The sequence below is a fragment of the Nycticebus coucang genome, chromosome 2 (genome assembly GCF_027406575.1).
Source record: "Nycticebus coucang isolate mNycCou1 chromosome 2, mNycCou1.pri, whole genome shotgun sequence".
Taxonomy (NCBI): domain Eukaryota; kingdom Metazoa; phylum Chordata; class Mammalia; order Primates; family Lorisidae; genus Nycticebus; species Nycticebus coucang.
In genome coordinates, this window is record NC_069781.1 from 79,109,193 (window position 1) to 79,135,352 (window position 26,160).

Sequence of the window (26,160 nt, forward strand, 5' to 3'; positions counted from 1 at the left end):
GAGGAAGCAGAGGTTGAGAGAGGGCAGGTGCCCTGCCCACAGGGACTGTGTAAGCAGCAAATTAGAATTTGAATCCCCATGCAGGCAACAGAAATCCATCACAAGACCCCACCTTATCTCCTGATTGCCTTGTTCACAGATTTTCTTTCTCCCTTTCCAGGCAGTGCTGAGCCCTCTCATAGCCATCGCGCTGAAAATATCCCAGATTCACGAGAGAACTGGCCGGAGGGGACCTACTGTCATCACCTGAAGGGAAGAAGGATCACTCACCAGGGCCAAAGAGAGTGCTCAGCGGGAGATGCTTCACCAATGCCTTCTTTACCTGTTTGTGCCTCTTATGACTTTGGATAAAACAATAGATATTTTGCTTTCGGGGGGTGGGGGGGAAGGGGATGGGTAGGAAAACTGTTTTGTTTTGATTTTGACCAGTTCCTCCAAATGCTACAGGGTCTTGGGTAGTCTTTAAAGCTGCACTATCACTTGCTAACTATATTTTATCACACAAAGGACCCTCCCCTTTTGAGAAAGAATAAGTGAGCTAGGACACTGTTAATCTGTAGTGCCATGTAAGAAAAGGTTCTGAGATCATGAAAGACAGCACAGCAAGGAGTGAGACTGACCCTGAGGCGTGGGCACCCCTGGACAGGCAGGAGAAGACCCTCCTCAGCACGGAGCAGGGTTCAGCTCTTCTCCTAGGTCAGGTCTGCTATGGGGGAAGGTTTTAGAACTCCTAGTAGCCCACCTGGCTCCCACCAACCATTTGCCAGCCCAGCCTTCCCCATCTCCTCCCCGGCATTCCTGTGCCACCTGCTCTCACGTCTAATAAAGCTTTTCATAGATCACAACGGCACACTTCCAACAAAACATATCAAAGGATGGTTTTCTCTCATTTTATAAATAATAACGATTTTAGCTATTAAACTAGCTGCCTGCCTTCACTTCTAGCCATTCATTGTGCAGGTGGGGAGAAGTTTCTTGACAAGACTCTGTGAATGAATGCTTAAAATCGGGGGGTGGGGGGTGTCCTTGATGACATCATGTAGGTTGAGACATGGGTTATACAAAGGCTCCCAAGAAGACAAAAATACTACCAGGTCTGAGAGCTCTCTGCCTTTTTCAGTAAGGACCTATTCGAATGCACTTATTTGGACGTAGTTCTGATCTTACTTATAATGACTGTCCAAGGAGAGAATGAAGCACTGTCAAAGAAGGAAATGAAGTGGACGCCGGAAGAAAACATTACTGGTGGTCTGTGCCTGATGAGATGGAGGGAAGGGCAGGGACCCCTGCTGGAAAGTAGAGGGGCACAGCTGGTTTTCTTTGCTTGGGAAAAGGATAGTGTAGCTCTAGCAGCCTTGTTCATTCTCAGCCAGGACACTGGGTGCGTGGGACCTGTTTGCATCTGTTTTGCTTCCTTGGGAACAGCACGCTCACTGATCCTGCCATTTGTGGAGATGACCTGGTGCACTTTGACTGTTAAGCAATGCATTATTGCTGTAGTCAAGGCTAGTGCAAGCAGGGAAACATTCCCAGGAAGGTATTTGTTTCCATTTTCTGTCTACGCTTCTGTCACAAACTTGCTAAGACATTTAGTAGCCAATAAAAAAAAAAAATTCCTTATTTCAACCTTATCTAAGGATTGTGGGGTTTTGCTCATTTGTTTGTCTCTCTGTTTGAGAAGCTTCAGCACAGCTCACCTATACTGATAAATCTGCCTTTCAGGATACTTGCAAGGGCTATTTTTCACTGTTATAACCTGGGCAATGGTGTTCAATAAATGAAACAGAAAAGGTGAATTACTGAGAACTGCCTTTGGGAGTCAGCAGAAACTGAACTGGCATCTTTCATTTAACTGTCTTTATTTCAAAGTAATAGGAAAGTGGCTTTGAGCTGAGATTCTAAAGAACCAGTTATGGAATTTATCCCAGTGGAATAAAATTTGCCTTATAGCTTTGGTTCTTATCTCTTAAATGGGGGTCTATGACAAACCAGCCTTCCATTCATTAATCATGGATGTGGTCAGGATAATCAGATGGATTCTTAGGCATACTACCCTGTTTCCCCGAAAGTAAGACAGTGTCTTATTTTAAGGTGTGCTCCCAAAGATGCACTAGGTCTTATTTTCAGGGGACGTCTTATCTTTCCTGTAAGTAGGTCTTATTTTCGGAGGATGTCTTGTTTTCGGGATGTCTAGGTAAGAAAATACAGTAGAACCTCTGTAAAATGGCATTTAGTGGGAGGGGGCCAAGGAGATGGTCAATGTAGGGAAATAGTCAAGTATGGAGATTCCACTGTATATTTTTCTAAAGTTGCAGAACTTTTAATTTTCTTTAACTTTTAAGTTCAAATGTAAATTAGCCCTCACTTAAAAATTCTGTTTATTTTAATACAGTCAGGTATGTTCAATAGCCCAATCTATATTTACCCATTCATCCATCCATCCGTTCATTCGGCAAACATTGTTTGAGAGCAACTAATCTAGGCAGAGTTCTGTATTCGATGTGGCAGAGAAATGGATAAAATGTTATTCCTGCTCTTACGAGTTTATAATTTGGGAACAGGAGGCTCCGACAAACATACACACATATTCAGGCAGACACAGATGTCACAGTATAGGCTTCGACAATGGGCTGTGGGAAGACACAGAGAGGAGTGATTAACTCAGAGAGAGTGTGATGCTGGGTACTAAGTGGGTCTTCCCAAGAGTAGAGTTTCTTGAGATTTGTAACCATTTATATAGCTTCACCAAGGGCAAATGAAACAAGAAAGACTAGGAGTCGGGAGCTAGGATGGCTCGAGAGGAGGCTTGCCTGGGGTCTCGTGTGACTGGGTGGAGTTGAAGCAGACGCAGGACTGTCTGCAGAACAAAGGCGTGGGCCCAACCACAGAAAAAATTAGGTGCACACCTACCTGTATTTGCAGAGCTTTTTCTCAGCTATGCTGCCAAGGGAAGGTCCTTCAGCAGCTTTAGTGCACAGCCTGTCTGCTCCAGTTCCCGTTGCCTAGGTATTATTTGTGCCTTATGTAACCTCCAGGCTCATCTCGCTGAACTGTACACGGATGGTCTCCTGCCTAATTCTCAGGAGAGGCGAATGGCAAGAAATCACTCTTTCCCACATCATGTTCTTTCATGTTCTTAAAGATGAAGCTCTAGCCACTAATTTTTTTAAGAGTCAGTGACTTGAGAGATCCAAGAAATTTGTGGGACCCACAATCGTCAGTCCTGGAGGAAACTATGGCTGTAGGGTGGTGGCTATCAGGCCACTCTGGGGACCTGCTGTTACTGACGGTTCACTTACTACACCATGTGCCTCCAGAGAAATGGCAAGTAACATTGTCTCTACATAATGTAGTGCCGCTTACCCAGGGGTGTTTGGAAATGTGTGTATAGATGTGCCAGGGTGTCATTTAGTGGGAGGGGGCCAAGGATGCTAATACATGTCCCACCAGGTGTCAGCCAGAGCCCCAAATAAAAAGTGGTTTCATCTCAGCCAGGATTCTTGAATTTATTAATTGTCCTTGAAAATGGCTAGGCAGCCATTATTAAAATGAGATCATTTATTGAATCTTCCTAATTCGAGTGCAGCACACGTCCCCAGGGTTTGTGGGACAAAGCGTTGCTGTGGCACGGCATTATAGACTGAAGAGCTTGACAGGAAACAGGAAGCTTCAGACCGATGGGCAGTCTCATGGTGGCTCGTCAGGCTGAGTCGGCTGCTCCAAGCCATGACAGGGATAATGCTATGAGGACTTTGGTTGGCCGCTATGGGTCAGTGTAAGGCCTGGGATTTACTTCACAGGCCAGTTCCATCAGCCATGGCAGGTGTGGGGAAGTGACAAGGCGCCTGCAGGAGCTGGGAATGGCGTAACAAGGTCACTGCACGCCATGTGGCTTACACACCGGATGTTCTCAAAACACAGGGACGCTGACATCTCAGACATCTGCCTTGGGGAGATTCTCATTCCTGGGTATAGAAGAGTCTGAGAAACCGTGTGCTTTTGGAAGTGATGTAACCACCAGTAAGTCAGCCTTTGGCCCTCCAGCAGTTACAACCAGCAAGAGATTGTCTGAGGCAGCAGAGCTTAGCAGAATGCCCGTTCCTCTCCAACCCGCTGGAGTCCTCATCAGTAGAAAGAGCTCATGCAGGTGACAGCACCCTTGGTATGTTGAGTCAGCCTGGGTTGTCATGGAACTTTATGGAACACAGTGAAGACATGAATTATAAACCCTTGTCATTATCCTCTTTTAGCACGTAGAATGTACCCTGCAATGTAGGTGAGCTGGAGCAATGTCTCCTCAAAGACTATATATTTAAGTGGAATCTTGAAGGATGGATGGGAGTGTCAATAAAAGCACTGGTGAGTTTTTGTTGTTGTTTGTTTGTTTTACAGTTTTTGGCCGGGCCGGGTTTGACCCTGCCACCTCTGGCATATGGGGCCAGCGCCCTACTCCGCTGAGTCACAGGCACCGCCCCACTGGTGAGCTTTTATATGGAGGGGTTGAACATGAACCCAATACAACACACATATTCAGAATATGCAGTATTATTTATTCTATAATGACCTTGTCATCCTCATCTGGGATCATGGTAGTGTTTATTTCAATTTTCTGCTCAAAGGGACATTATGAAATGGCAGTACTAAGGGGCCATCAGCCCTGAGAACTCCCTTCCCCATTGTATGTGAAACTGCTATTCACCTCTGAGAGGGGGAAATGAGCAAAGTCTCTGTTTTGAAAGGATATTTTCCTCTTTCCACGCTCTGCTAGGTATCCTCCCCAACATTGATGGAATTATGGTTCCCAATCCATCACCACTACTTTTATCAACAGCGAAGGGAGAGGAGATACAAAGGGAATCCTTCAGGGACGACTAATGTCTTATCATCAACCCAAAGAACATACTTTGACTTGTACGGTGAATTTCACTGCTGAACGTCTCACAGGGAAGATTTGCTTTGGGTTACATCCATGTTCCTGAGGCTTGATTTAGAGTAAATATGTTAAAAATAATCAGTAAGTGCCTATTGGTATTTTTTTTTTTTTCAAAAAGACACTCCCAGATTATTATCTGAACCAGCAACTGATGTTCAAAATGTTTGGGTTTGCAGAAAGATTATCTTATTATCTTAACACTGTTGGTTTCACATGAATATTTTAACTTAAAGGTTTCTGTTGACTTTTTTCTGATACCAAAAAAAAAAAAATGGGAAAAATGAAAGTTTAAGTAAAAAATTTATTAACTTATTACAGCAGATTAAAGCCATTTTTTATAGAAACCAAAATTAACATTTGTTTTACCTGATACCAATAGTTGGAAAAACTACCTTTTACTAGTGCAAAATCTGTAAGAAAGCCCAAGATACTGCTGTTCAGGTTGGTGAATGTACTCAGACCACCAGGCAAAATTTCCGGATAACTGTCTTAGGAAAGGGACAGAAAGAAATGGCACAGGGATAAATATGGCATTAGCAATGAATGGCCAACTTCTTATTGGGCAGCCGTGAATGACCTTCATCTTCAGTGACTTCCTTGATGTCAAGAATTCAAATCACATATTCTCAAATTCATGCTTCGTGGAGTAGGATTTCCTTTTATGTGGCTTTTTGTGTATTTGTCAGGATCTGGTTAATCTACCCACTCAGCGGTGTGGGGAAGAGGAGGCCAACTAAGAGGCCCCATTCCATCTGGTTTGCTCTCTTCCTCCGTGAAGGAGGCACATCTGTCCCTCCAACTGTCCCAAGCCCTTCCTGTGCCCATTTGTCATGGGCTGTCATCCATTAGGAATCATACTTATCATCCATATAGTGATCAGTTTAAGAGAAACTGCACTGCAAGGCAAGGGCCCAGCTCCTAGCAGAAAACATGGAGGGTTTATTTATATTTTAAACAACCCTAAAGCAACCACCTCTGCTGCTCCAAGGGTTTTAAGATATTACAGCAATCCCTGGGACTCTACTTTCTAGTAGAGCCCATCTTCTGAAAAGGAAGAGAAATCCAAATTGCTCCCTGGAACGAGGGAAATGAGACAGAGCTAGCTTATCACAAAAGGACAAAGTAAGTAGATCCTCCAATTTCTTTCTAAGGAGCTTCTTCACTTTCCTGGAAGGCATTGCATGTTATTTTATTGGACAAGTAACTTCTCCAAGTCTCAGTTTTATGCATCTGTAAAGTGGGAATAATCATAGCTCCTATCTCTTAACAATTGAATGTGAATGAGAGCTAAATAACATGCATGAAAAGTCTGTAGCACAAAACCTGCCCTATAAAAGGCATTCCATAACTGCTAGGTTTTAGCCCAGCACAAATGCCTCACCTGAAGCAGGAGGAAGTGAGGCCGGGGTAGACTCTCGTTCAAGTTCAGAAGCATTGGGCTGCATCTCTTTCCACCACCTTGCCACCTGACTTGGCTTCTTGTATTAGAAATACAGTAAAATATAGGAAAGTTAAGGAGGAATCATTAGGTTTTAAAATAAATTTCACATGAAGACTATAACCCAACTATAGCACAAGACTATGGGGAAAGGGCCAAGGAAGGGAAAGGGAGGGGGGAGGTTAGGGTGGAGGGAGGGTAATGGGTGGGGCCATATCTATGGTGCATCTTAGAATGAGTACAGGCGAATGCACTAATGTACACAGCTATGATTTAACAATAAAAAAAAATAATAATAAAATACATGTCCCAAGTCTAAAAGTCAAGATCTATATCTTGAGACGTAAAGAATTTCCTGTTGATGAGGAAAATACATCTTGAGAGTCTCTTGTCTTGCAAATTCTAGAGATTTACAGGGAGATCCTTTGAATTACATACAAATATTTTTAAAATCTCACAAGATTTACATCAGACCATCTATGGCTAGTACAAATTCTTTCCCCCTCTGAATTCTGTGTATTATGAATTCTGTTCTATTCAATGAGCATCTATGAGAACTCTTATCATGTCTGCTTGTATGAGGACCTTTTTAAAAAATAGCTTATTAACATTTTGTGTTTGAACCATTTTGAAAGTGAACATTACCATCATTTTGCCTTCACATAGAAAAAAATATATACATAATTAAAATAAGGTGATACAAAATAACATTCATGAGCTCCAAGGCCATATCTTTCAGGATGTCACTCTGGCCAGGAGAGGTTACTATAAAACCAGCTAATGAAATGCTGAGCAGCCTACATATTAAACATGGAACTGTCTCGTTGTGATTTTTAGGTAAGGTGTACATGAAGGCCCGTGGCTGTCCTGGCAAGCAGCATCTGTTCCTCCCCATCTGGGGTGGTGGGAGGGGAGTTGAGCGAGAGCAGAAAGCCTTCTGTGAGCAGAGCTCTCCCACCAACACCTTTGTAGTCCCGATGCTTGCCTGGGCTGGGATCAGAGGGAATCCCCTGAGATGTCTGCTTGGTGCAGCCACACCCTTGCAGGGCCCCCACACTGCACTTTGATGGCTAAGCACGTGTGCAGAATTGGTGAGCTCTCCTGCAAGGTCCCTGATGTGGCTTTTGCTCCCAGTCCCTTGCCTGCCTTTATGATTAGCAGGTGATTCTGATAGGGTGCGTCCCGAGTGCTGGAGAGCTTTCCTGCCTTCCTCGGCTTTGCCTCTCAGCATTCTTTGATGTCACTGCAGCCGCCAGGTTGGCTGCAGATTTTGCACTCTGCGTAGGATGGAGGGGCTTCTGGGTAAGCGTCATTTTCATTCTGGAATTCCAGGCCTGTCTCTGTGTATAGAGGTGGAGGAATGCCAGAGGCCTCTCCCTCCACAGAACAGGTCTGTTTCTCCGCACCAAGGCTCTCTTCATAAGCTGGAGGGTAAAAATCTGGCCTGGGGGACAAAACATCCCAAATACGCATGCGTTACTTAGACATTAGTGCCAGAGAGGCGTATGGCTGCCTCTCTCCACTCACACTGTGAGAAGTTAAACTGTTAAGAAACACTGATTTTTGAAACAGATGTACGTCTTCCCTGCCATCACCAGTTTTTTTAAAAATGTACTGATCTTCCAGAAGAACCTCTCTATGGATGACAAGGGTGTGCTTCTCCTTGTATTTTTTCTAGCAGGTTACTCCCAGCTAGTCCTTCTCTCTCGCCCCTTCCATGCGGTGTGAGATTCTCACCAGAGCTGGGGCTTCTCTCTGCCCAGTACTCAGTCCACTCATCCTGGTTCCCATCCCACACGGCATCTTCTACTCAATTACACTCCCTGTCTCAGATCTTTACAGCCAATAAAATAATGATGAAAACCAACTATGTGCAGATTCCTGAACCATCCCAGATGTTTCTCCCTTTCCTGACACTCCTTCACATCTCAGCAGCTAGTTTCAAAGACAACATACAAACATACTCACTTCTCAAACTATTTCAACTGACAACTCTATGCAGATTTCAGCTGTAGCTCTTTCTGGGACATTAATAGGTTAATGGTAAAGGAGCCGTCCAGGCCAAGGGCCGATGTGCTGATTGGTAACCTTGCCCAGTGTTGCTAATTGCTAAAACCCTTCTGGCTTCCCCATCATGAATGGGATTGGGACTGGGGTGGAGGGGATGAAGAAAGGTGGGTGAGTTCAGTTGAGTTGTGTATTTATAGAGCGAGTCCTTCAGTGCCTGCAGGGAGTGTTTATGGCGTGTAACCACAACAGAACAGGGACTGCCTTTTGTGGCCACAACTCCACTCCAAATATTGCCAGGCCCAAAGCCAAAGAGCTGAAGGAGCTGTCTACTGTACATCATAAATCTCAGCCCTCACTCAGAATAGCTAAGGCTGCGTCACTGTGCACATGTGTAAAGGGATTTTACACAGCTAGGTGAGCTGTTTCTCAGAGTGATTTGAGAGGCTCTAGGATGACTGCCACCTGTCCCCAAATCTCAAGTACTTCTCTCAGTCCTTCCCTCCTCTCACTGCCAGGTACATTGCTGACGCCCTGAATTCCTCCACCACAGACACATTTGCTTTGATACCTCAACCTGGGTACCTATTTTGAGTGCAAGGGTTCCTCAGAAATATAACTTCCCAGGTTGAATTAATTAGATGCCTTAAGAAGAGGTAGTAAAATGGGACTATCATGATGTCCATCATTTACTCTCAAGTATTTCAGCACAGAGAATATAATATATTAGGCATGTATTCGTAAATTCAAGCTACCTCCTAAGGGCAATCAGTAATTTATCAGGAATCCAGACTCTAGAGGTAGTCATCTAACAACTAGGCCAAAACCAAAAATCATTACTCTGGAAACATCTTCTACAGTCATTTCATTTGTCTTAATTTCTAATCAAACCCAGAAACCTTGCTGGTCAGTATAATAAACATTGGAAATGAGCTTTGGTGGTTGTCATTAGTATCTTACTAATTAGCATACAAATGTCAAAAATGAACCATCACGGGTAACACTGCTTGTATTCAAAATACACGGAGTAGCTAAAATGGTTTAGATACTCCTACCCTTGAACGAGGAGGGCAGAAGGACATAAGAATGTTGCCTAAGGTTTTATTCCTAAATAGTCCTGCGTTCAGCTAAGAGTTAGGAGGTTTCTCTTTGCATGATACAGACCCTAAGTTAACTGAATCTTTTTATTTTCTTGTGGTAAAATATATATAACATAAAATTTGCTGTTCTTAAGCAGTTGCATGAAGTATATTCATATTGTTACATAAACATCGTCAGAACTTTTCCACCATCCCAAACTGAAATTCTCTGTTCGTTAAACAATAACTCCCCATTCTCTCCTCCCCTTACCCCTGGTCACCACTGCTCTACTTTTTGTCTCCATGAATTTAACTATGAATTTTCCCTTTTGACGGGCCTATTTCACTTAGCGTGATGTTTTCAAGGTTCATCCAAGTTGTAGCTGGTGTCAGGATTTCATCCCTTTTAAAGGCTGGCTGACATTTCATATAAACACACATGTTGTTTATCCATGGATGGACATTTGAGTTGTTTCTACCTTTTGGCTATCAGGAGTAACGTTGCTATAGACATGTGTGAACAAGCATCTATTTGAGTCCTCGAATTCAATTCTTTGTGTGTAGACTCAGAATTAGATATAGAATGTACCATTGCTGGATCAGATGGTAATTCTATATTGAATATTTAGGTGAACCTTATTCTTCTCTCCACACTGGTTGCACCGTTTACATTTCCACCAGCTAGGCACAAGGGTTCCGGTTTCTCCACATCCTCACCAATGCTTGCCGTCTTATTTTTGGACAATAACTTCCCAAATGTGTGAGGTGGTAAAGGTAACTCAATCTTACTTTTAGAATATAGTCACCCTGCCTTGAACGAAGCTTTTCTACAAGGTGTGATGGAGACATCTCAAAAGAGAGTAAGCTAGGAGCTACCTGAGCTCACAAAGGTGATGGGTCTGATCTTAAGCCTTCTCGCTCGTTGGTTGTATGGCAGAATTTGTTCTGGGACTTGCTTTCCTTAAAACCTGGGAGCTAGATTATGGGGAGGAATGAACCATCATCTGCCTCTAACTAATAAGATAAAAAGAACCTAAGGGTTTTTAAACTGGCTAAGGTGTGTTTTCACTGATGGGGGGTGGTGGTAGTGTTTCTCTGGAATAAATTCCCCTTCCATCATGATTTTCCCCAAAGATGGCACCATTCTTCCCAATGACTAACCCAGCATAATTCTCCAACCATTAAGCTTCCTACAGCCCATGGGAGACATAGGTCACTCCCCAGTAGGATTAGACATTATTCCACGTTCCACAATTCAGCCCAGCCCAGCCCTTCTCAGGCCCTCTGGCTGTCACACATACCTGTCTACTGTGGCCAGGGTTGGGGCCCCACGAGCAAGGTGTTGTCCAAGCACATGACTGAACACCTTTTTGCTTTCACTCGCTTGGCAGTAGGTGCTCCAGAAAGTTCCACTCAGAAGGATCACGAACCCCAGAGACAGAAGCATGTAGGCTGGGATGAGTTTCTCCTGATGGTTCAACATGGAGACAGAGGAAATGAAGGCGGCTCCCAGGCAGACCATCAGGAAACCTGTCAGAAGGGCAAGAGTGCAGAGAATGAGGCCAGTTCTGTTCTGCATCCTTGCTCCCCGGGAACCCAGCACCCTGACCGTGCCACTGTGCTCAGGAGAATGAGCTCATTAGCTAGCTTGCAGCTTCATATGCTCTGGGACCAACTGGCCTTTGGACAATTAAATGAAGCAGGCACTTAGTAGCTATTCATTAACCATTGGAAGCAACTGTAATATCCTTGGAGGACTGGCCTAAAAACATAGCATTGTGTATTGCAGGAAGGAGTGACGTCTTCAGAGCTGGGTATGACACTTGACTGTTCCCAGTTATTTGAGCGTATGTTCCTCATCCTTTGATTAAAAGGGCACTGGCCTCTTAATTACCCACAGAGGGCAATTCTCTACTAAAAACTAGAGGAATTAGCATTCCTTGAAGAACCATCTTCTCTGTGATTTAGTAAGGAATCCTTTCCTGCTTCCTTCTTTCTTTGTACGAAAAAGGCATTTCTTCAGGGTTCTTAACATGTCTTGACTCCCTCAATGAATCTTGCTTTCATGCGCCCACACGATGATATTGGAAACATCCCAATACAAAAGTGTAAAATGTAAACTCCCTGACTCCTGCTCTGTGGACGGGATGGTGAGCTTCAGCAGGAGGGGAGGCAGAATGTTGGAGAGAAGGCTGGTAAAGGCAAAGCCCTGGGAGCTTTCTTTTTTGGTGTTGCGGGGGGGGGGGGTTCTGGGCCCTGAAGATACTGCAATCTTTTCTCTCTCATAAAATGCCTATTCACTGAAATTTGTTTTAGTAGCTGCTGCTACAAAATGTTCCCTGTCCTCGCCCCCACACCTTTGTTCTATGTAGCACAGCCTTCGTATTTTCTCAGGAATTGCTTCTTTCATCTTGATGGTCTTTGGTTACAGACACTTTACTCCAGATCTGATTTCTCCCCTAATCCCTGCCTTTTTTTTTTTTTAATCTGATGGTTTGACATGTTCCTGCCATAAGTCTCTTTCCCAGAGGAACTCTTTCTTGGTCACGCTCGCCCAGAGAGATGACCTTCAGTTCCTTTTTACTACTCCTCTCCCCCACTCCTCCATTACCATTATTTTCCACTTCCTTTCCCAGTGGGGAAAGCAGTGTGTTCTGCAGTTCTATCTTTCCCCCTCTAGCCTCACACCCATCACCTCCTCAGCTCTACCTCCATGTCAGGGCTGGGAGAGAGAGAAGACACCGGGTCAAAAATGATCTGAGGCCGTCCCTTCCTCTTACTCCTGCCCTTATTAGCCTCAATCCCAACCCTGGGCTACTTCCACTTCTACTCCAGGTATTATCTTTGTAATCTTAAAACAACTCTTTCTTCTTCCTTTTCCAGTTTCCCTTGAGGTAGCCAGATTTCTGAGACAGTCCCCGATGACCTCCAATTCCCAATGTTTGTGTCCTTGTGCAAGTTGTCCCCTTCTCCTGAGTGCAAGCTGGACCTAGTGACTTGATTCTAACCAGTAGACTATGGTAAAGGTGATGGGAAGTCATTTTCATGATTTGGTTACCAAAGAACGTGACTTCTGTGTTGCTCGCAGGCTCTCTCTGTTGCCCTCCTGGCTGCTGCCTTTTGAAGAAGGAGGCCGCCATATTGGGGAGGCCTGTGTGTCAAGGAACTGGGGACAGGTTCTGGTTAACAATCAGTAAAGAACTGAGGCCCTTAGTCCATCGGCCCATGAGGAACTGCATCCTGCCGGTGACTGTGTGACCTTGGAATCAAATGCTTGCCTAGGTGAGCTTTGAGGAGCACCTTGAATAACAGCCCTGAAGTACAGGGTGAGTCAAGTCATGCCCACATTCCCAACCCACAGAAACCGTGGGATGAGAAATGTGCATTGTTTTAAGCTGCTAAGTCTTGTGACAGTGTGTTAAGACAGAAATAGATTACTAAAACAGTTTTTTAGGACTTGGACATCAGAGGAGACCATCCATGTTAAGTGGCTATCACAGCTCCTGGCACAGAGAGAGTGGCCTATGAAAGTTAGCCAAAATCATCCCCACTGCTGTTACCACTGTCTTCCTGTAGTAATTCCAGACAGCTGTGAAAGACCCAGGCTTCCCAGCCGAAAGGCCAGTACCAGGAATTGGGTCCCACTAATAGGTAGATGACAGAGCCTCAGAGCCACCATTAAGAATTATATTAAGGAGGGACAGCGCTTTCAGTGAGAACCGCCCAGCAAGAGGGTTGGGCTTCTTTGTTTTAGGCAAAAATGTGGTAATAAATTAGGCTGCTAATTATGACAGATCAGGCCTCGTTCCTGTGATCACATCTGCACATGAGCAAACAAGTGTCTATACTTTCCCTCCTCTGTACCAATAAAGGACACTATAACCAGGGGCCTTATTATTTCCAAAGCAGGTTCTTCCTTCTGATACTCTTTGGGGAGACTCCTGACATTCTGGAGCAGAGTTTTGGTGGTGGTGGTGGTGGTAGTCATGGTGGTGTTTTTTGGTGAAAGACTGGATAGGAAAGAGCAAAATCCAGGAAGTGGCAGAAGGATAGAAAAACTCAATTCCTCTACAAAAAATGTATATAAAATAAAGAATAAGTTCCTGGTCTCGGGGCATTTTAGGAGCTGACTTGGAGTGAGATGTGGCATCCGGGGTAAAGCTGTAGGAGAATGTGTAGTATTCTAGGGAAATACACGGAAAAAGGAAAAAAATACTGAAATATGAAGTATCACAGGGGACCACATATCTCCTTTATAATAATTAGGAAATACTAGTGAAGTTGAGGTTGTTTTTGTAAGTTTGCGTTTATTATTACTACATCTATGTCATTAAATAATTTACTAAAATCAATGACTTTTAGGGTGGCGCCTGTGGCTCAGTGAGTAGGGCACCGGCCCCATATACCGAGGGTGGTGGGTTCAAACCCAGCCCTGGCTGAACTGCAACCAAAAAATAGCCGGGTGTGAGGCAGGCGCCTGTAGTCCCAGCTGCTCGGGAGGCTGAGGCAGGAGAATCACGGAAGCCCAAGAGCTGGAGGTTGCCGTGAGTCCTGTGACGTCCTGGCACTCTACCAAGGACGGTAAAGTGAGACTCTGTCTCTACAAAAAAAAAAAAAAAAAAAAAAGAAAAGAAAATCAATGACTTTTAACAAATTCTCATTATTTGTGATTTCCCTATTATTTGTGTTATCAGATATCCTCTTTTCCCACAACCATCAGCAGTAAAGCATTTTGGGGGGGAAAAAATGAAAGGAGATGTATGCTCGTTCTGAGGGTACTGAAATATCAGAAACATGGAGGGAAAGAACCCTATTCTTCAGCCATAGTAAAGGGCAGAAGGAACCCAAGCCGAACAGCAGTTGTAATAACAGAAGAGAAAAGCAGGCCACATTTTCAAGGCTAGAGAAAAATAAAAAGAATCCAGCAGATAACTTCTTGGGGGAGAGGGACTTCGGTAAGCTCCCACCTAACAAGTTCAATGTAGGGGTCTATGGTACCCTTTCTGGGTGAAGGACCCAACTGCAAATAGGACATTACCTTACAAGTGCAAATAACATAACCTAATCATATGGACCCTCATATTAATCAGAAATCAAAAAACCTTTTATTTATTTATTTTTATTTATTTATTTTTGAAACAGAGTCTCACCCTGTCACCCTCAGTAGAGTGCTGTGGCATCATAGCTCACAGCAACATCAAACTCTTGGGCTCAAGTGATCCTTTGTCTCAGCCTCCCAAGTAGCTGGGACTGCTGGCACCTGCCACAATGCTTGGCTAGTTTTTAGAGACAGGGTTTTGCTCTTGCTCAAGCTAGTCTCGAACTCCTAAGCTCAAGCAATCCACCTACCTTGGCCTCCCAGAGTGCTAGGATTACAGATGTGACTACCGCAGCACCCCCCCCCCCACCAAAAAAAAAAAAATTAAAAAAAAGAATTCGATAAAGTAGCAAACGCCAAGAAGGTACCTTATAGGTAAGTTGGGCCCTCTGGGGGCAATACCAGCCAGCTTTCCTGTTCTTGCCCCCCACCCCCGCCAATACTCTGCACTGATGATGAGAGTAAAGGGAAACTGCCCAAGAGAGATCGATGATTCATCTGAGTTCAAACAGACATCCCAGCACTGATGGGATGTTGATGCCCAGAGAGGAGTACAGCTCACCTATCTAAAAAAGCACAATTTTAGGACCCACTAGATGCAAGACAAAGCCCTCCTAGCCGCTGAGCAAGAGATCCACTGAGGAAATGATGCCTCATTTTCAAACCAGCCTATTTGTTTCTTCTTATTCTTCTTGAAAATTCACCAATCAGCAAAAGTGCCTGGCTTGCCAGTAGGCAGTAACTCATTATTTGGTTGACAGCCAACCCATCTTAAAACATAATCACGCTTTCAACACTCTGTTCCTTTGAGCCCGACAGCCCCACGAGCATTGTTCTGAGCATGGTTCTGCCTTCCCATTCACGTCAGAGCCCCCTTGGAGCCTCACCCTTTTTTCCAACTCCCTCGTGCAGCACATGAACACCTTGGAACATCTCACGGTCCTGTGCACTCTGGTTTCTGTTTACTGGGCACATGGGCCAGTACCCTTCTCTTGAAAACAGGAAAAGTGTATTGCTCTGAATGAGAAGTCGATGGGGACTTTGGAAGGAAGCTAATGGTGTGTAGAAGCCATTGCACAGGAGGGGCATGGGGCCAGGACACCAGGCTCAGTGGCCAGATACCAGAGGTCACTTTGGTGTGGAAGTGGGGCTTTGTGGGAGGCAGGGAAGGTGAGCATATGTGTAACGAGAGATATCACCCCTGCCCGATGTCACGGTGGTGATTACTGAGTGATTTCTGGATTAGCCTTTCACACTTGAGGGTTCATTGAGCACTGGCACTTCCTGTTCCTTCTCCTCGTTTTTCTTTGCTTTTTAAACCTTCCTCCCACCTCCTCTTTTCCCTCACTCAGATTTATATGAAGCATTTTTTTAGGTCGGCAAAGGACAAATAGCTTCCCAGAAAACACACAGCACAGTAAGGTAAAGGGAACAGCATGTGAGGCCCCCACTCGCTCGGGGCTGAACCTAGTAAGTCTCCAGGACAGAGGACTCAGCACAAGACCACAACTGGGTGGGCCCACGGGACACTCGACCAAAGTGCAAAATTTCTTGGAGGGGAGGAAAAACTTAATAATCAAGGCAAATTCTGTTTTTGTTTTGTTTTTTTTTTAACAATGTTAAAAAAGTATCAAGTCGGCTTCTTGTTTTTGTAAATAAAATTTTGGCGAAGAAATTGGGTTATAGCTGGGGACCAAAGAAGAAGACGAATTCTGTTCTAGAGAGTGCTCAGCTTCCAATTTCACCCACAAAGGATCCAGAACAAATTTGATTTCTTTGGGGACCTGTGGAAAACTGAAGGAAGACCACACTTCAGTGGTCGCTTTGGATCACAGCAGAAGCCTGAAGCGGGGGCAGATTCTGAGTAGCTAGTTTACACAAATTGGTGTGATAGGCAGGGACTTGTAAACCCAAAACAGGTTCTGTGCCCCACTTCATGAAATTCTCTTTAATAGTCATCTTCCATTTTCCCTGCCCTCACCTCCTAGTTTTTAATGTTCTTAAATAGCTTAAATAATAGCAAAATTACATGTTCTTCAAAGATTCGATAGAATTTGCTCGCGAAACCACTGTGTCTGAGACCTTTTTTCCCCTCGCCTTTTAATCTCTTGTAATTGTTTATTGAATGCTAAGTACTGTTGGTGCCTCTATAGCATCTTGTCACCCTTGTTGGTGCTTACTATGGCACCCTGTCACCATGCGAAGGAAACAGCCAGGACATGGATTAGAAGTACAAGCTTGCAAAGGGGAACTTCCCACAGGTGCAGGGAAGCCCCGAGTGACCGCTGCCATGGCCTTTTATTGAGATGATATACAACAGGTGTGGGGGACCCACGGACAAGGACCACCGCGTGCTCTTTCCCCACAGGCTCCACTCCCACCCTGATGCACCCCGAATGTTCAAGGTTCAGCACCTGCTTACTAATGAGCGACTGATCTTATCTCGTTAGAGCACTTAGTTGCTTGAGGCTTGTCTCCAGGCTGCAAAACATCTCCATGTTGGCCAGGAGATTGTCCAGCTCCCAGCGCCTCCCTCAAGAACGAGTGGCCGCTTCTATAAGCCTGGTGCTCGGTCACTTACAAAGTACAGTGTGTAGAATGGTAGATACTGAGATTAGTACTACGTACGTCATACCCGGAAATGGGTACAAGTCCTCCACTGCTCACCTATCAGCACAGGGGGGTGAGTGAATCTAATCAAAGTTGGACTGAGTTTGGGTTTCACTGTCCTTATGGTTCTTTTCAGTGCACAACGGGCTTCCAATTCCTCTTGTGTTAACTGGTGCTTGGGGTCGGGGTTGGATTGCTGGAGGGTTTTTCTCAGTGTACCTCACCAGGAGCCTTGGCCATTCCCTCAGCAATGGACCGCTGTTGCTTACAACTGGTGCTTGCTGTGTGGTAGGCGCAGGGGCTCCTCTGCTGTCCTGGTCCACCTCTGATCCTGGATCTTGGGGGTGGGGACACAATAGCAATGTTAAAAATTGGAAAGGTGCTACGCCTAGAGACTTTAAAAATTGTAAATGAATACAACATACAGTATTACAAGTAAATGCTTCACATATATCAATAAAATTAATAGGTAAATCAACGGAATTTTTTTAAAATTCCATTATGGAATGAAATCATAGCTGTGTACATTAATGCGATCATGGGGCACCATACACTGGTTTTATAGACCGTTTGACACATCTTCATCACACTGGTTAACATAGCCTTCCTGGCATATTCTTAGTTATGGTGTTAAGACATTTACATTCTACATTTACTAAGTTTCATATATACCCTTGTAACATGCACCGCAGGTGTAATCCCACCAATCACCCTCCCTCCCCCCCTCCCTTTCCCCCTTCCCCCTATTCTTGGGTTATAACTGGGTTATAGCTTTCATGTAAAAGCCATAAATTAGTTTCAAAGTAGGGCTGAGTACATTGGATACTTTTTCTTCCATTCTTGAGATACTTTACTAAGAAGAATATGTTCCAGCTCCATCCATGTAAACATGAAAGAGGTAAAGTCTCCATCTTTAAGGCTGCATAATATTCCATGGTGTACATATACCACAGTTTATTAATCCATTCGTGGATCGATGGACACTTGGGCTGGAATTTTTTTTTGTTTGAGCAAAAGTCAAAGGAAGACATCTACCTTATCAAGTGCAGAACACCCTGGGTTAGTGAGATTTTTCCCCTTCATGATAATTTTCCAAATCTATGTTAAGTGGTGGTGGGGGTAATATATTTACTGTTTTTACTGGAAAGGGGGAAAATATCCCAAATGGAGAGTCCTCCCATTTCTATCCCTATAAAGCAATTTCCAGAAGTTGTCATAGTATTTGTTTTTTTTTTTTTTTTTTTATAGAGACAGAGTCTCACTTTATTGCCCTCGGTAGAGTGCCATGGCCTCACACAGCTCACAGCAACCTCCAACTCCTGGACTTAAGCGATTCTCTTGCCTCAGCCTCCCAAGTAGCTGGGACTACAGGCGCCCGCCACAACGCCCAGCTATTTTTTGGTTGCAGTTTGGCTGGGGCCGGGTTTGAACCCACCACCCTCGGTATATGGGGCCGGCGCCTTACCGACTGAGCCACAGGCGCCGCCCCATGTCATAGTATTTGTAAACTGTGATAAAAATTGTGAAAATTTTACTGTGTTTATGAAAATGGGTCCCTTGAGGCTATTGTCACCTTACTTATACACATGCTGCAAAGACCCCTTTTTGTGGCCTTGGCCATATCTCCACACTGGGGCTTCTCTCCCTCTGAGAGTCATTTTTGTGGAGCAAACATCAGTTCAGTTTTTGGAAGCCTTCCTGAAATGCTTTCCTTTCTTGGCAGCCCACTCTGGTAATTTTGTTCCTTCTTATTATGGACAAGTGATCCCCTAGAATCATCTGCCCCTGTCCATGAAAAAAATAAATGGAATTTTTTTAGTATAAAGAAGTATGAGTTTATTTTATAATAGAAAAAGGGAAGAGCGGGGGAAAGAGATGAGAAAGAGAGAGATGAGAGCAGAAAGCAGGGAGTGAGAGAGGAAAGATGGAAGGAAGAAAAGGAGTGGGAGAATGGCATGGCATCCCACAGAAAGAAAGAATGTAAATGGATTTTTTTTTTTTTTTGAGACAGAGACTCACTATGTCACCCTCAGTAGAGTGCTGCAGCATCACAGCTCACACAACCTCAAACTCTTCAGCTTAAGCATTTCTCTTGCCTCGGCCCCCAGGTAGCCTGGGACTACAGACTACCGCCACAACGCCTGGCTACTTTTTTGTTGTAGTTGCCATTGTTGTTTGGAAGGCCCGGTGACCCGTCCGGCAGGTCAGTGGACAGGGATACCTGGAGGAAGGGGTGAGAATGGGAAGGGGCAGGGGGCACGAAGAATGGAGACAAGACAGGAGTCTGATCAAGTCTCCTTTATTGTACTTCTCTCCAGGGTAAATATAGGCATTGCAATGCGGAAAGAGCTTTGAGCTGTCAGCACAAGGTCTCCAGGCAACCTAACCACAACGGAAAGTCCCTTGCTGTAATTAAAACGAAAAGAGCAGACAGTCCCCAGGCAGTTGGTTGTGGTTTTTGTGAAGGAGTTTGCAAAAGGTCAGAGTAGTCCCTTGTTAAACAGTTCCTCATATAATGAGACAAACAAGTTGGCCTTTTGTTCTTATTTTAGATGGAGACTGTGTTGTCAGTCCTCCACAGGTCCCCCTTTTTTATTTTTTCAAGTCAACATCTGACTGGTTATTTTAGGGCAAACGGCCATCCAGCTTTGTAAAAGTGCAGTTGCTCCCGGCTGCACAAGGTGACTGTGTCTGTCTTAGGTCGGAACCTCTCACGCTCTGCTGTCCTCCTTACCCGTCATTGGAAAGTCCAGTAGTCTTTGGTTCCCTGTCTTAGGTTGGCAGGACAAATGTATTTACTACAGGAGCGCGGGGTTCTCCTTACCCGTCATTCACTAGTCAGTCCCTTGGGTATGGATGGATACATGTTGTTCCTCCATTTGCAGTCGATGATAGTGGACCTGAAGGGGCTGCATTTTAATGGCATCTATTTATTGTTTTATAAAGGCCATAACTTTGTTAAACAGAAAAGGTCCTAGTGACAGTAATATTAATAAGCCAAGGAGGGGACCTAAAAAGGGGAGAAAATAAGGCATCAAGCCATGTAGCCCAGTCCAGGTTTGATCCTCGGACAAAAGGCGTTTTCTTCTTTCTAAATCTTCCTGCAGCTTCTGTATCTTGTCACAGACCATGCCTGACTTGTTGGCGTAAAAACTGCATTTTTCCTGTAAAGCTAAGCAAATGCCGCCTTGGCTGGCAGTTAATAAATCCAGTCCTCTACGATTCTGTAAGGCCACTTCTGCTAAAGAGTCTATTTGATCCTGAAGGTCTCTCATTGTTCCCGATAGAACTCTCATGTCATCTGTCATATCTGTCATTATTTTGTTAGGTGATTATACTTCTGCGTGGCGACGCCTAGCCCTGCAGCACCAGTGGCCACGCCTGCCGTTATTCCTAGTGCGGCTAATATTGGGATGAAAATGAAAGCTCTTTTGGTGTGTCCGGTCAATAGAATGGGTACGGAATTTTTCCCATCTAGGACTTCCACGTCAGGCAATAAAAAGGCAATAATGCAAAGTCCTGACCAACTGCTAGGTAAAAAGGTATAAGCTAAATTAGAGCCACAGACAAACACCGTGTCATCTGGAGGGCACATAGAGTGGCTGATGTTAAATCATTAAAGCATAATAAGACCTGCTGGCCATCCTGTCCTGCGACAAGAATGTCATCCATATAGTGAACCATATACATGGACTTCCAGCGGTGTCTGACTCCTTGGATAGCTGCTGCAACAAATTTTTGACACAAAGTAGGGCTGTTGGCCATGCTCTGTGGCAGCACTTTCCAATGGAATCTTTAGCGAAATGATCCGATTCCCCACAATTGAAGCATCTTCCCTTAGTCTTTTGGGCTAGAAAATCTTTGACTGTATAGCCCTGTAAAGCAGCAGCCATCGCTAGACCCTGCTGGTAGGCAGTGCCAATGTCGGAACAAAGGCGAATATATCCAGATAAATCTGTTTTCTTTTTGTAAGGCCGAATAGCTGCCTGGCAAGTGGCATTAGCATTCTCATAAGCCAATTGTTTAACAAAATCGATCCCAGCTTCTGCACTACCGAAAATCCTGCCTGCTGCTGTCATGAGTCGATGAACAAACTCAGAGAATGGTTCATCAGGTCCCTGTTTAACTGCAGTGAGGGAAGAGCTAAAATCTCCTTTTACAGGAAGTTTCCTCCATGCTTTGGTTCCTGCTATCTGAACCTGTGCATATAATCCAGGTTCATACTGCATTTGAGCATCACTATTGGCGAAGTTCCCCTCGCCCATAAGCATATCAAAGTTCCAGCCATTTCCTGCCTGGGCATTTCTTCTGGCAGTTTCTTTACAAGTTTCAGCATACTCAGACTTCCATAGCAAGTAATCACCCCCAGATAAGGCCGCTCTAGCAAGTGTACACCAGTCGCCTGGGGTGAGCCAATTTTCTGCTACAGAGTCTAATATGGCTAGAGTGTAAGGAGCGGTGGCCCCATATTGGGCTACTGCAGTTTTTAATTCCTTTATTACTTGGAAATCGAACCCAGCATGATGTCTCCATGCTTGACCCTGATTATCTATGGTTTCTGTGACCCAGAACGCCTCATGTTCCTCTATGTCTATGGGTATGATGGTTGGCAGTTTCTTTATTAATGAGCCCCTAACTGGGGGATGGGAATTAGTAACACTTTTTTGGTCTCTACAGGCAGTTTTGCCTACTTTTAGCCTTTCCAATTGGTCTGTGAGAGCCTGGTGCTCTTCCTCCAGCCTTATCTGTTCCTTTAAGTGTTCAATTTTGTTTTGAAGGTCTGCCTTTGGGTCTATTGCAGCCATAGCCATGGGTGGTGCAGAGGGCGGTAAGCTGTACGGGGGAGGTCGTGTCTTAAGAGGGGGCCAATCTGGGTTATGATACTTGGCAGCCTCCTCCTCCAACTCCTTCCAGTCTGCGTCTGAAAGTTCATCATCAGCGTCTATCTTAAAGGCTTTCAGATCAGGATCAAGTTTCCTTTTTGGCTTTAGGATTTTGGCTGTGTTTTTGGGCTGTTTTACTTTCCCTTTGTTGTCCTGCTTGTCTTTTGGCCTGACAACAGGGGGTGTTTTTGGTTTCTTATCTTCCTCATCACTCTCTAGTGAAATAAGGTCTTCCTGATCATTAGTTTGAGTACTGGGACAATTTGCACCCACAGCCATTCCGGGAGTGATCGAATCATTGGAATGATCCGAGGAATTAACATCCTTTTCCTTAGGGCATGTAAAAGTTCCTCCCCCTTTTTTATAACGTCCGCCACCGCGGGGCAAACCCTGCGGTAACTAATGACCTCACTGATGAGATTCCAGTAGGAAAAGGCAGTGACCGGAATCTTTTCGGGACCAAAGGTCTGGTAAAAATCATTCAAGGCATCACCAACTCGCTTCCATCTCTTTTCATCAATTGTTCCCTCTTGGGGAAACCAAGGACAGACTTCTTTTAATAAGTCAAAAAACTGAAATAACTGTTTAATCTTCACCTTTACTCCTCGCTCTTAAGTTCATCTCTTAACTGCTCTACAAACAACTCATGTTGACTAACTTCCTGCCCCATGATCCTACTACTCACCGAGGCCCTGGTTCCAGCGCGGCAGGCTCCCACGCAGGTAGTCCTCTTTTTTCCTAATTGAGCCGGCTATCTCCTGTAGCGTTGTCCTTCGTATCCAGGTCCCATGTTCAGGCGCCTTGTCCTTCGTATCCAGGTCCCACGTTCGGGCACCATGTGACCCATCCGGCAGGTCAGTGGACAGGGATACCTGGAGGAAGGGGTGAGAATGGGAAGGGGCAGGGGGCGCCAAGAATGGAGACAAGACAGGAGTCTGATCAAGTCTCCTTTATTGTATTCTCTCCAGGGTAAATACAGGCATTGCAATGCGGAAAGAGCTTTGAGCTGTCAGCACAAGGTCTCCAGGCAACCTAACCACAACGGAAAAGAGCAGACAGTCCCCAGGCAGTTGGTTGTGGTTTTTGCGAAAGAGTTTGCGAGAGGTCAGAGTAGTTCTTTGTTAAGCAGTTCCTCATATATATAATGAGACAAACAAGTTGGCCTTTTGTTCTTATTTAAGATGGAGACTGTGTTGTCAGTCCTCCACAGCCCGGGCTGGGCTCAAACCCTCCAGTCCTAGTGTATGTTGGCTGGCGCCCTAGCCACTGAGCTACAGGCACCAGGCCTGTAAATGGAATTTTTTAAGGAAATTATAAATTGTAAAGATTGATTTAAGTAGAGGTGAAAACCTTAGAATCCCTAGAAGAATTTGAAAAAATAACCAAAGTTTACCTATAAAGACATAGTACCAAGGATATTACGCTCTGCCTTGGATATAAAAAGCTAGAAAGAACATTGCTCTCCTTCTAACATGAAAATGACTGGTAATCTACTAAATTATAACTTGCCTTGAATCCATTCTGACAGATTTCAGGGCAACTGAATAGCCTGAAATCTAAGGAAAGACAAGGTCCTTCAAGGGAAGAGGGACACAAGCTCTGGTCACCTGTGGAGGGCCCCAGAAGAAGAGGCATGTATATCAAATAAGCTGGTAAGAAGAACTCATGAAATTACTGAGTTATTAGCTGCCAAATGCAGACGAATGAGAAAGTTTAGACAGCCCAGGGTTTTGAAACCACAGCACCGTGGAAATTTTGAATCAGATGATCCTCTCTTGTGGGGGTCTTCTCTGCATTAGTAGTAATCCCAGCCTCCACCCACTAGATGCCCAGTCATTTCCATCAAAAATGTCTCCAGACATTGTGCTAGGGATCAAAATTGCACCTGCCTGAGAATCACTGCTCTAGCCTGACACGGGACCAATGAACCCTAAAGTTTCCAAGACAGAGAAGAACTGAAATGAATAAAATTGATAAAAACTCATGAGTTTGTTTTTTCAGCACTGAAAAATAGTCATCTCTGACTTTTTAACATGTTCATCTATTTCCTCTTTCCCCTTCCTTATAAACTCCTTAGTTGGATGCAGAAGCTTCTGGAAATCTCTTAGTTCTGTGTCTTGAAAAAGTGCAGGCCCATGTTGCAGCTCATTAATTTAATATCCTATGTTTCTCGGATATTCTGCCCAGTTTTTAAATTACAGTGAAGGTATTTTCAGTAATCCAGCAGATGATTATTTCTTTTCCACGGCTGCTTTTCTATTTTGTGGCTATGATGGCCACCCCACGGAGTGAAGATTCTGGTGATGGGGTGGAAACTGGTAGGCATGTGGGTAGATCTTGGTGGGGGGGTCTCCTGTCCCTAGCAGGAGAGGTGTGGAACCTCTCACATCAGAAGCAGCCTGCGGTTTCTTTTTCTTCTCTCCACCCCACATTTGTTGCTGCAGTGTAGATTTCCGTTCTGCTCTGCTTCTGTCCAGAGTCGGTCCTTCTGACAGGAGACTGCCCAGGTTCGCTGTTTAAAGCAGTTACTCAGGGCGGCACCTGTGGCTTAGTGGGTAGGGCGCCGGCCCCATATACTGAGGGTGGAGGGTTTCCAACCCAGCCCTGGCCAAACTGCAACAAAAAATAGCCGAGCATTGTGGTGGGCGCCTGTAGTCCCAGCTACTCAGGAGGCTGAGGCAAGAGAATCGCCTAAGCCCAGGAGTTGGAGGTTGCTGTGAGCTGTGACACAATGGCACTCTACTGAGGGTGATAAAGTGAGACAAGGAAGGAAGGAAGGAAGGAAGGAAGGAAGGAAGGAAGGAAGGAAGGAAGGAAGGAAGGAAGGAAGGAAAAGGAAGGAAAAGGAAGGAAAAGGAAGGAAAAGGAAGGAAAAGGAAGGAAAAGGAAGGAAAAGGAAGGAAAAGGAAGGAAAAGGAAGGAAAAGGAAGGAAAGAAAGAGAGGAAAGAGGGGAAAGAGAGGAAAGCAAAGAAAAGAAAGAAAGGAGTTACTCAGGATTTAACCTGGAAGTAAAACACCACTGTTGCTAGAACTTCAGCATATGAGAGCGGTTCAAGGATGATGACTGGCCCAGCAGCTCATAATGCAATCTTTTAATGTATCAATCAGATGATTATGGACAAAGTCCCCCCTACACTGTTGTAGTTAACCCTGAGCTTGAAATTCCTCTAGGACAGTGGTTCTTGACCTTCCTAATGCTGTGAACCTTTACTACAGTCCAAAGGGGTCACAACCCACAAGTTGAGAACCGCTGCTCTAGAACATTCGTGCACGAAACAGCTCTTACTTTCACAGTAGCCTTTTTCTGGATTTTTTGTTGTTGTTGTTGTTCTGCTTTGATATCTCTGTCAGTCCAATTCTACCTTTGTCCTGTATTCTGGGCAATCTTCAAAATTTCTGATCTTTGTAACTTTTCTCCTTTGGGATGTCATTGGAATTTGAAGAGAACGGGAAAGTAGGCAGGTGTGCACAGTCTGCCAATCAGATCTCCCAATAAAATGTTACTCTCATTTTATAAATGAGGAAATAGACACAACGCATAGGAGGATGTGAGTGAACACAGTTTCCAACACGAGGATCACGTTGTATATGGAATTTTGTATTTTGCTTTTTCCCTGGAAGAACATTGCGCTTTAAGAAAACATTATTTTTAATGGTTAACTGCTTTGAATGAAACTTCATTGTTCATCTTACTGGAGTATAATTACTAATTTCTTCTGCACTAAATAATAAGGTCCTTGAGGATAGAGAAAATGTCAAGCTTTGTAGATCCTTAAAAAAACATTGAGATGTTTGGTGTATAGTAGCTCTATGAGTCTTCCTGCTTCAATCTGATTTTTTTTTTTTTTATTCAGTTAAATAAGTGAGAAGCAAGGTAAAGACTGGACATGAGGGGAAATAGGGAGCAAGATTGATTTCGAAAGTGGAGAAGACTAAATGTGTTCAATTCTGTCTTGATTTGATCCCCCTCCTAAATTTTTTTTGCTGCTATTACAGAAGCAGAATCTTTAGTTGAATTGGGTAAAATGAATGCTGAGATTTTTCCTGCCTCTTATTAGAACTCTAGAAACAGGAACCTGTGTCTGGAACACAATGTTTCCTTTAGCACATT

General features: G+C 44.4%; 2 protein-coding genes and 1 long non-coding RNA gene across 3 annotated transcripts in view; 1 reads left to right on the forward strand and 2 right to left on the reverse strand.

The window, feature by feature from the left end:
- PGM5 (phosphoglucomutase 5) overlaps positions 1 to 1,981 on the forward strand; it is a 187,442-nt gene extending 185,461 nt beyond the window's left edge. Inside the window, exon 11 of the mRNA XM_053574472.1 lies at positions 161 to 1,981. Within this exon, the coding sequence (XP_053430447.1) occupies positions 161 to 250 (90 nt within the window). The 3' untranslated portion in view covers positions 251 to 1,981. The remainder of the gene's footprint in view (positions 1 to 160) is intronic.
- Positions 1,982 to 5,214: 3,233 nt separating this feature from the next.
- Positions 5,215 to 11,174, reverse strand: TMEM252 (transmembrane protein 252). The gene is made up of 2 exons (XM_053574482.1): positions 10,759 to 11,174; positions 5,215 to 7,815 (listed from the first exon to the last, which is right to left on the reverse strand). The coding sequence occupies exons 1-2, from the start codon at positions 11,034 to 11,036 to the stop codon at positions 7,596 to 7,598; spliced, it is 498 nt and encodes a 165-aa protein (XP_053430457.1). The 5' UTR covers positions 11,037 to 11,174; the 3' UTR covers positions 5,215 to 7,595.
- Positions 11,175 to 13,730: 2,556 nt separating this feature from the next.
- On the reverse strand, positions 13,731 to 23,060 carry LOC128573950 (uncharacterized). The gene is made up of 3 exons (XR_008376584.1): positions 22,734 to 23,060; positions 17,223 to 17,502; positions 13,731 to 14,057 (listed from the first exon to the last, which is right to left on the reverse strand). It is a non-coding gene; the product is annotated as an uncharacterized LOC128573950 (long non-coding RNA).
- Positions 23,061 to 26,160: the final 3,100 nt, after the last annotated feature.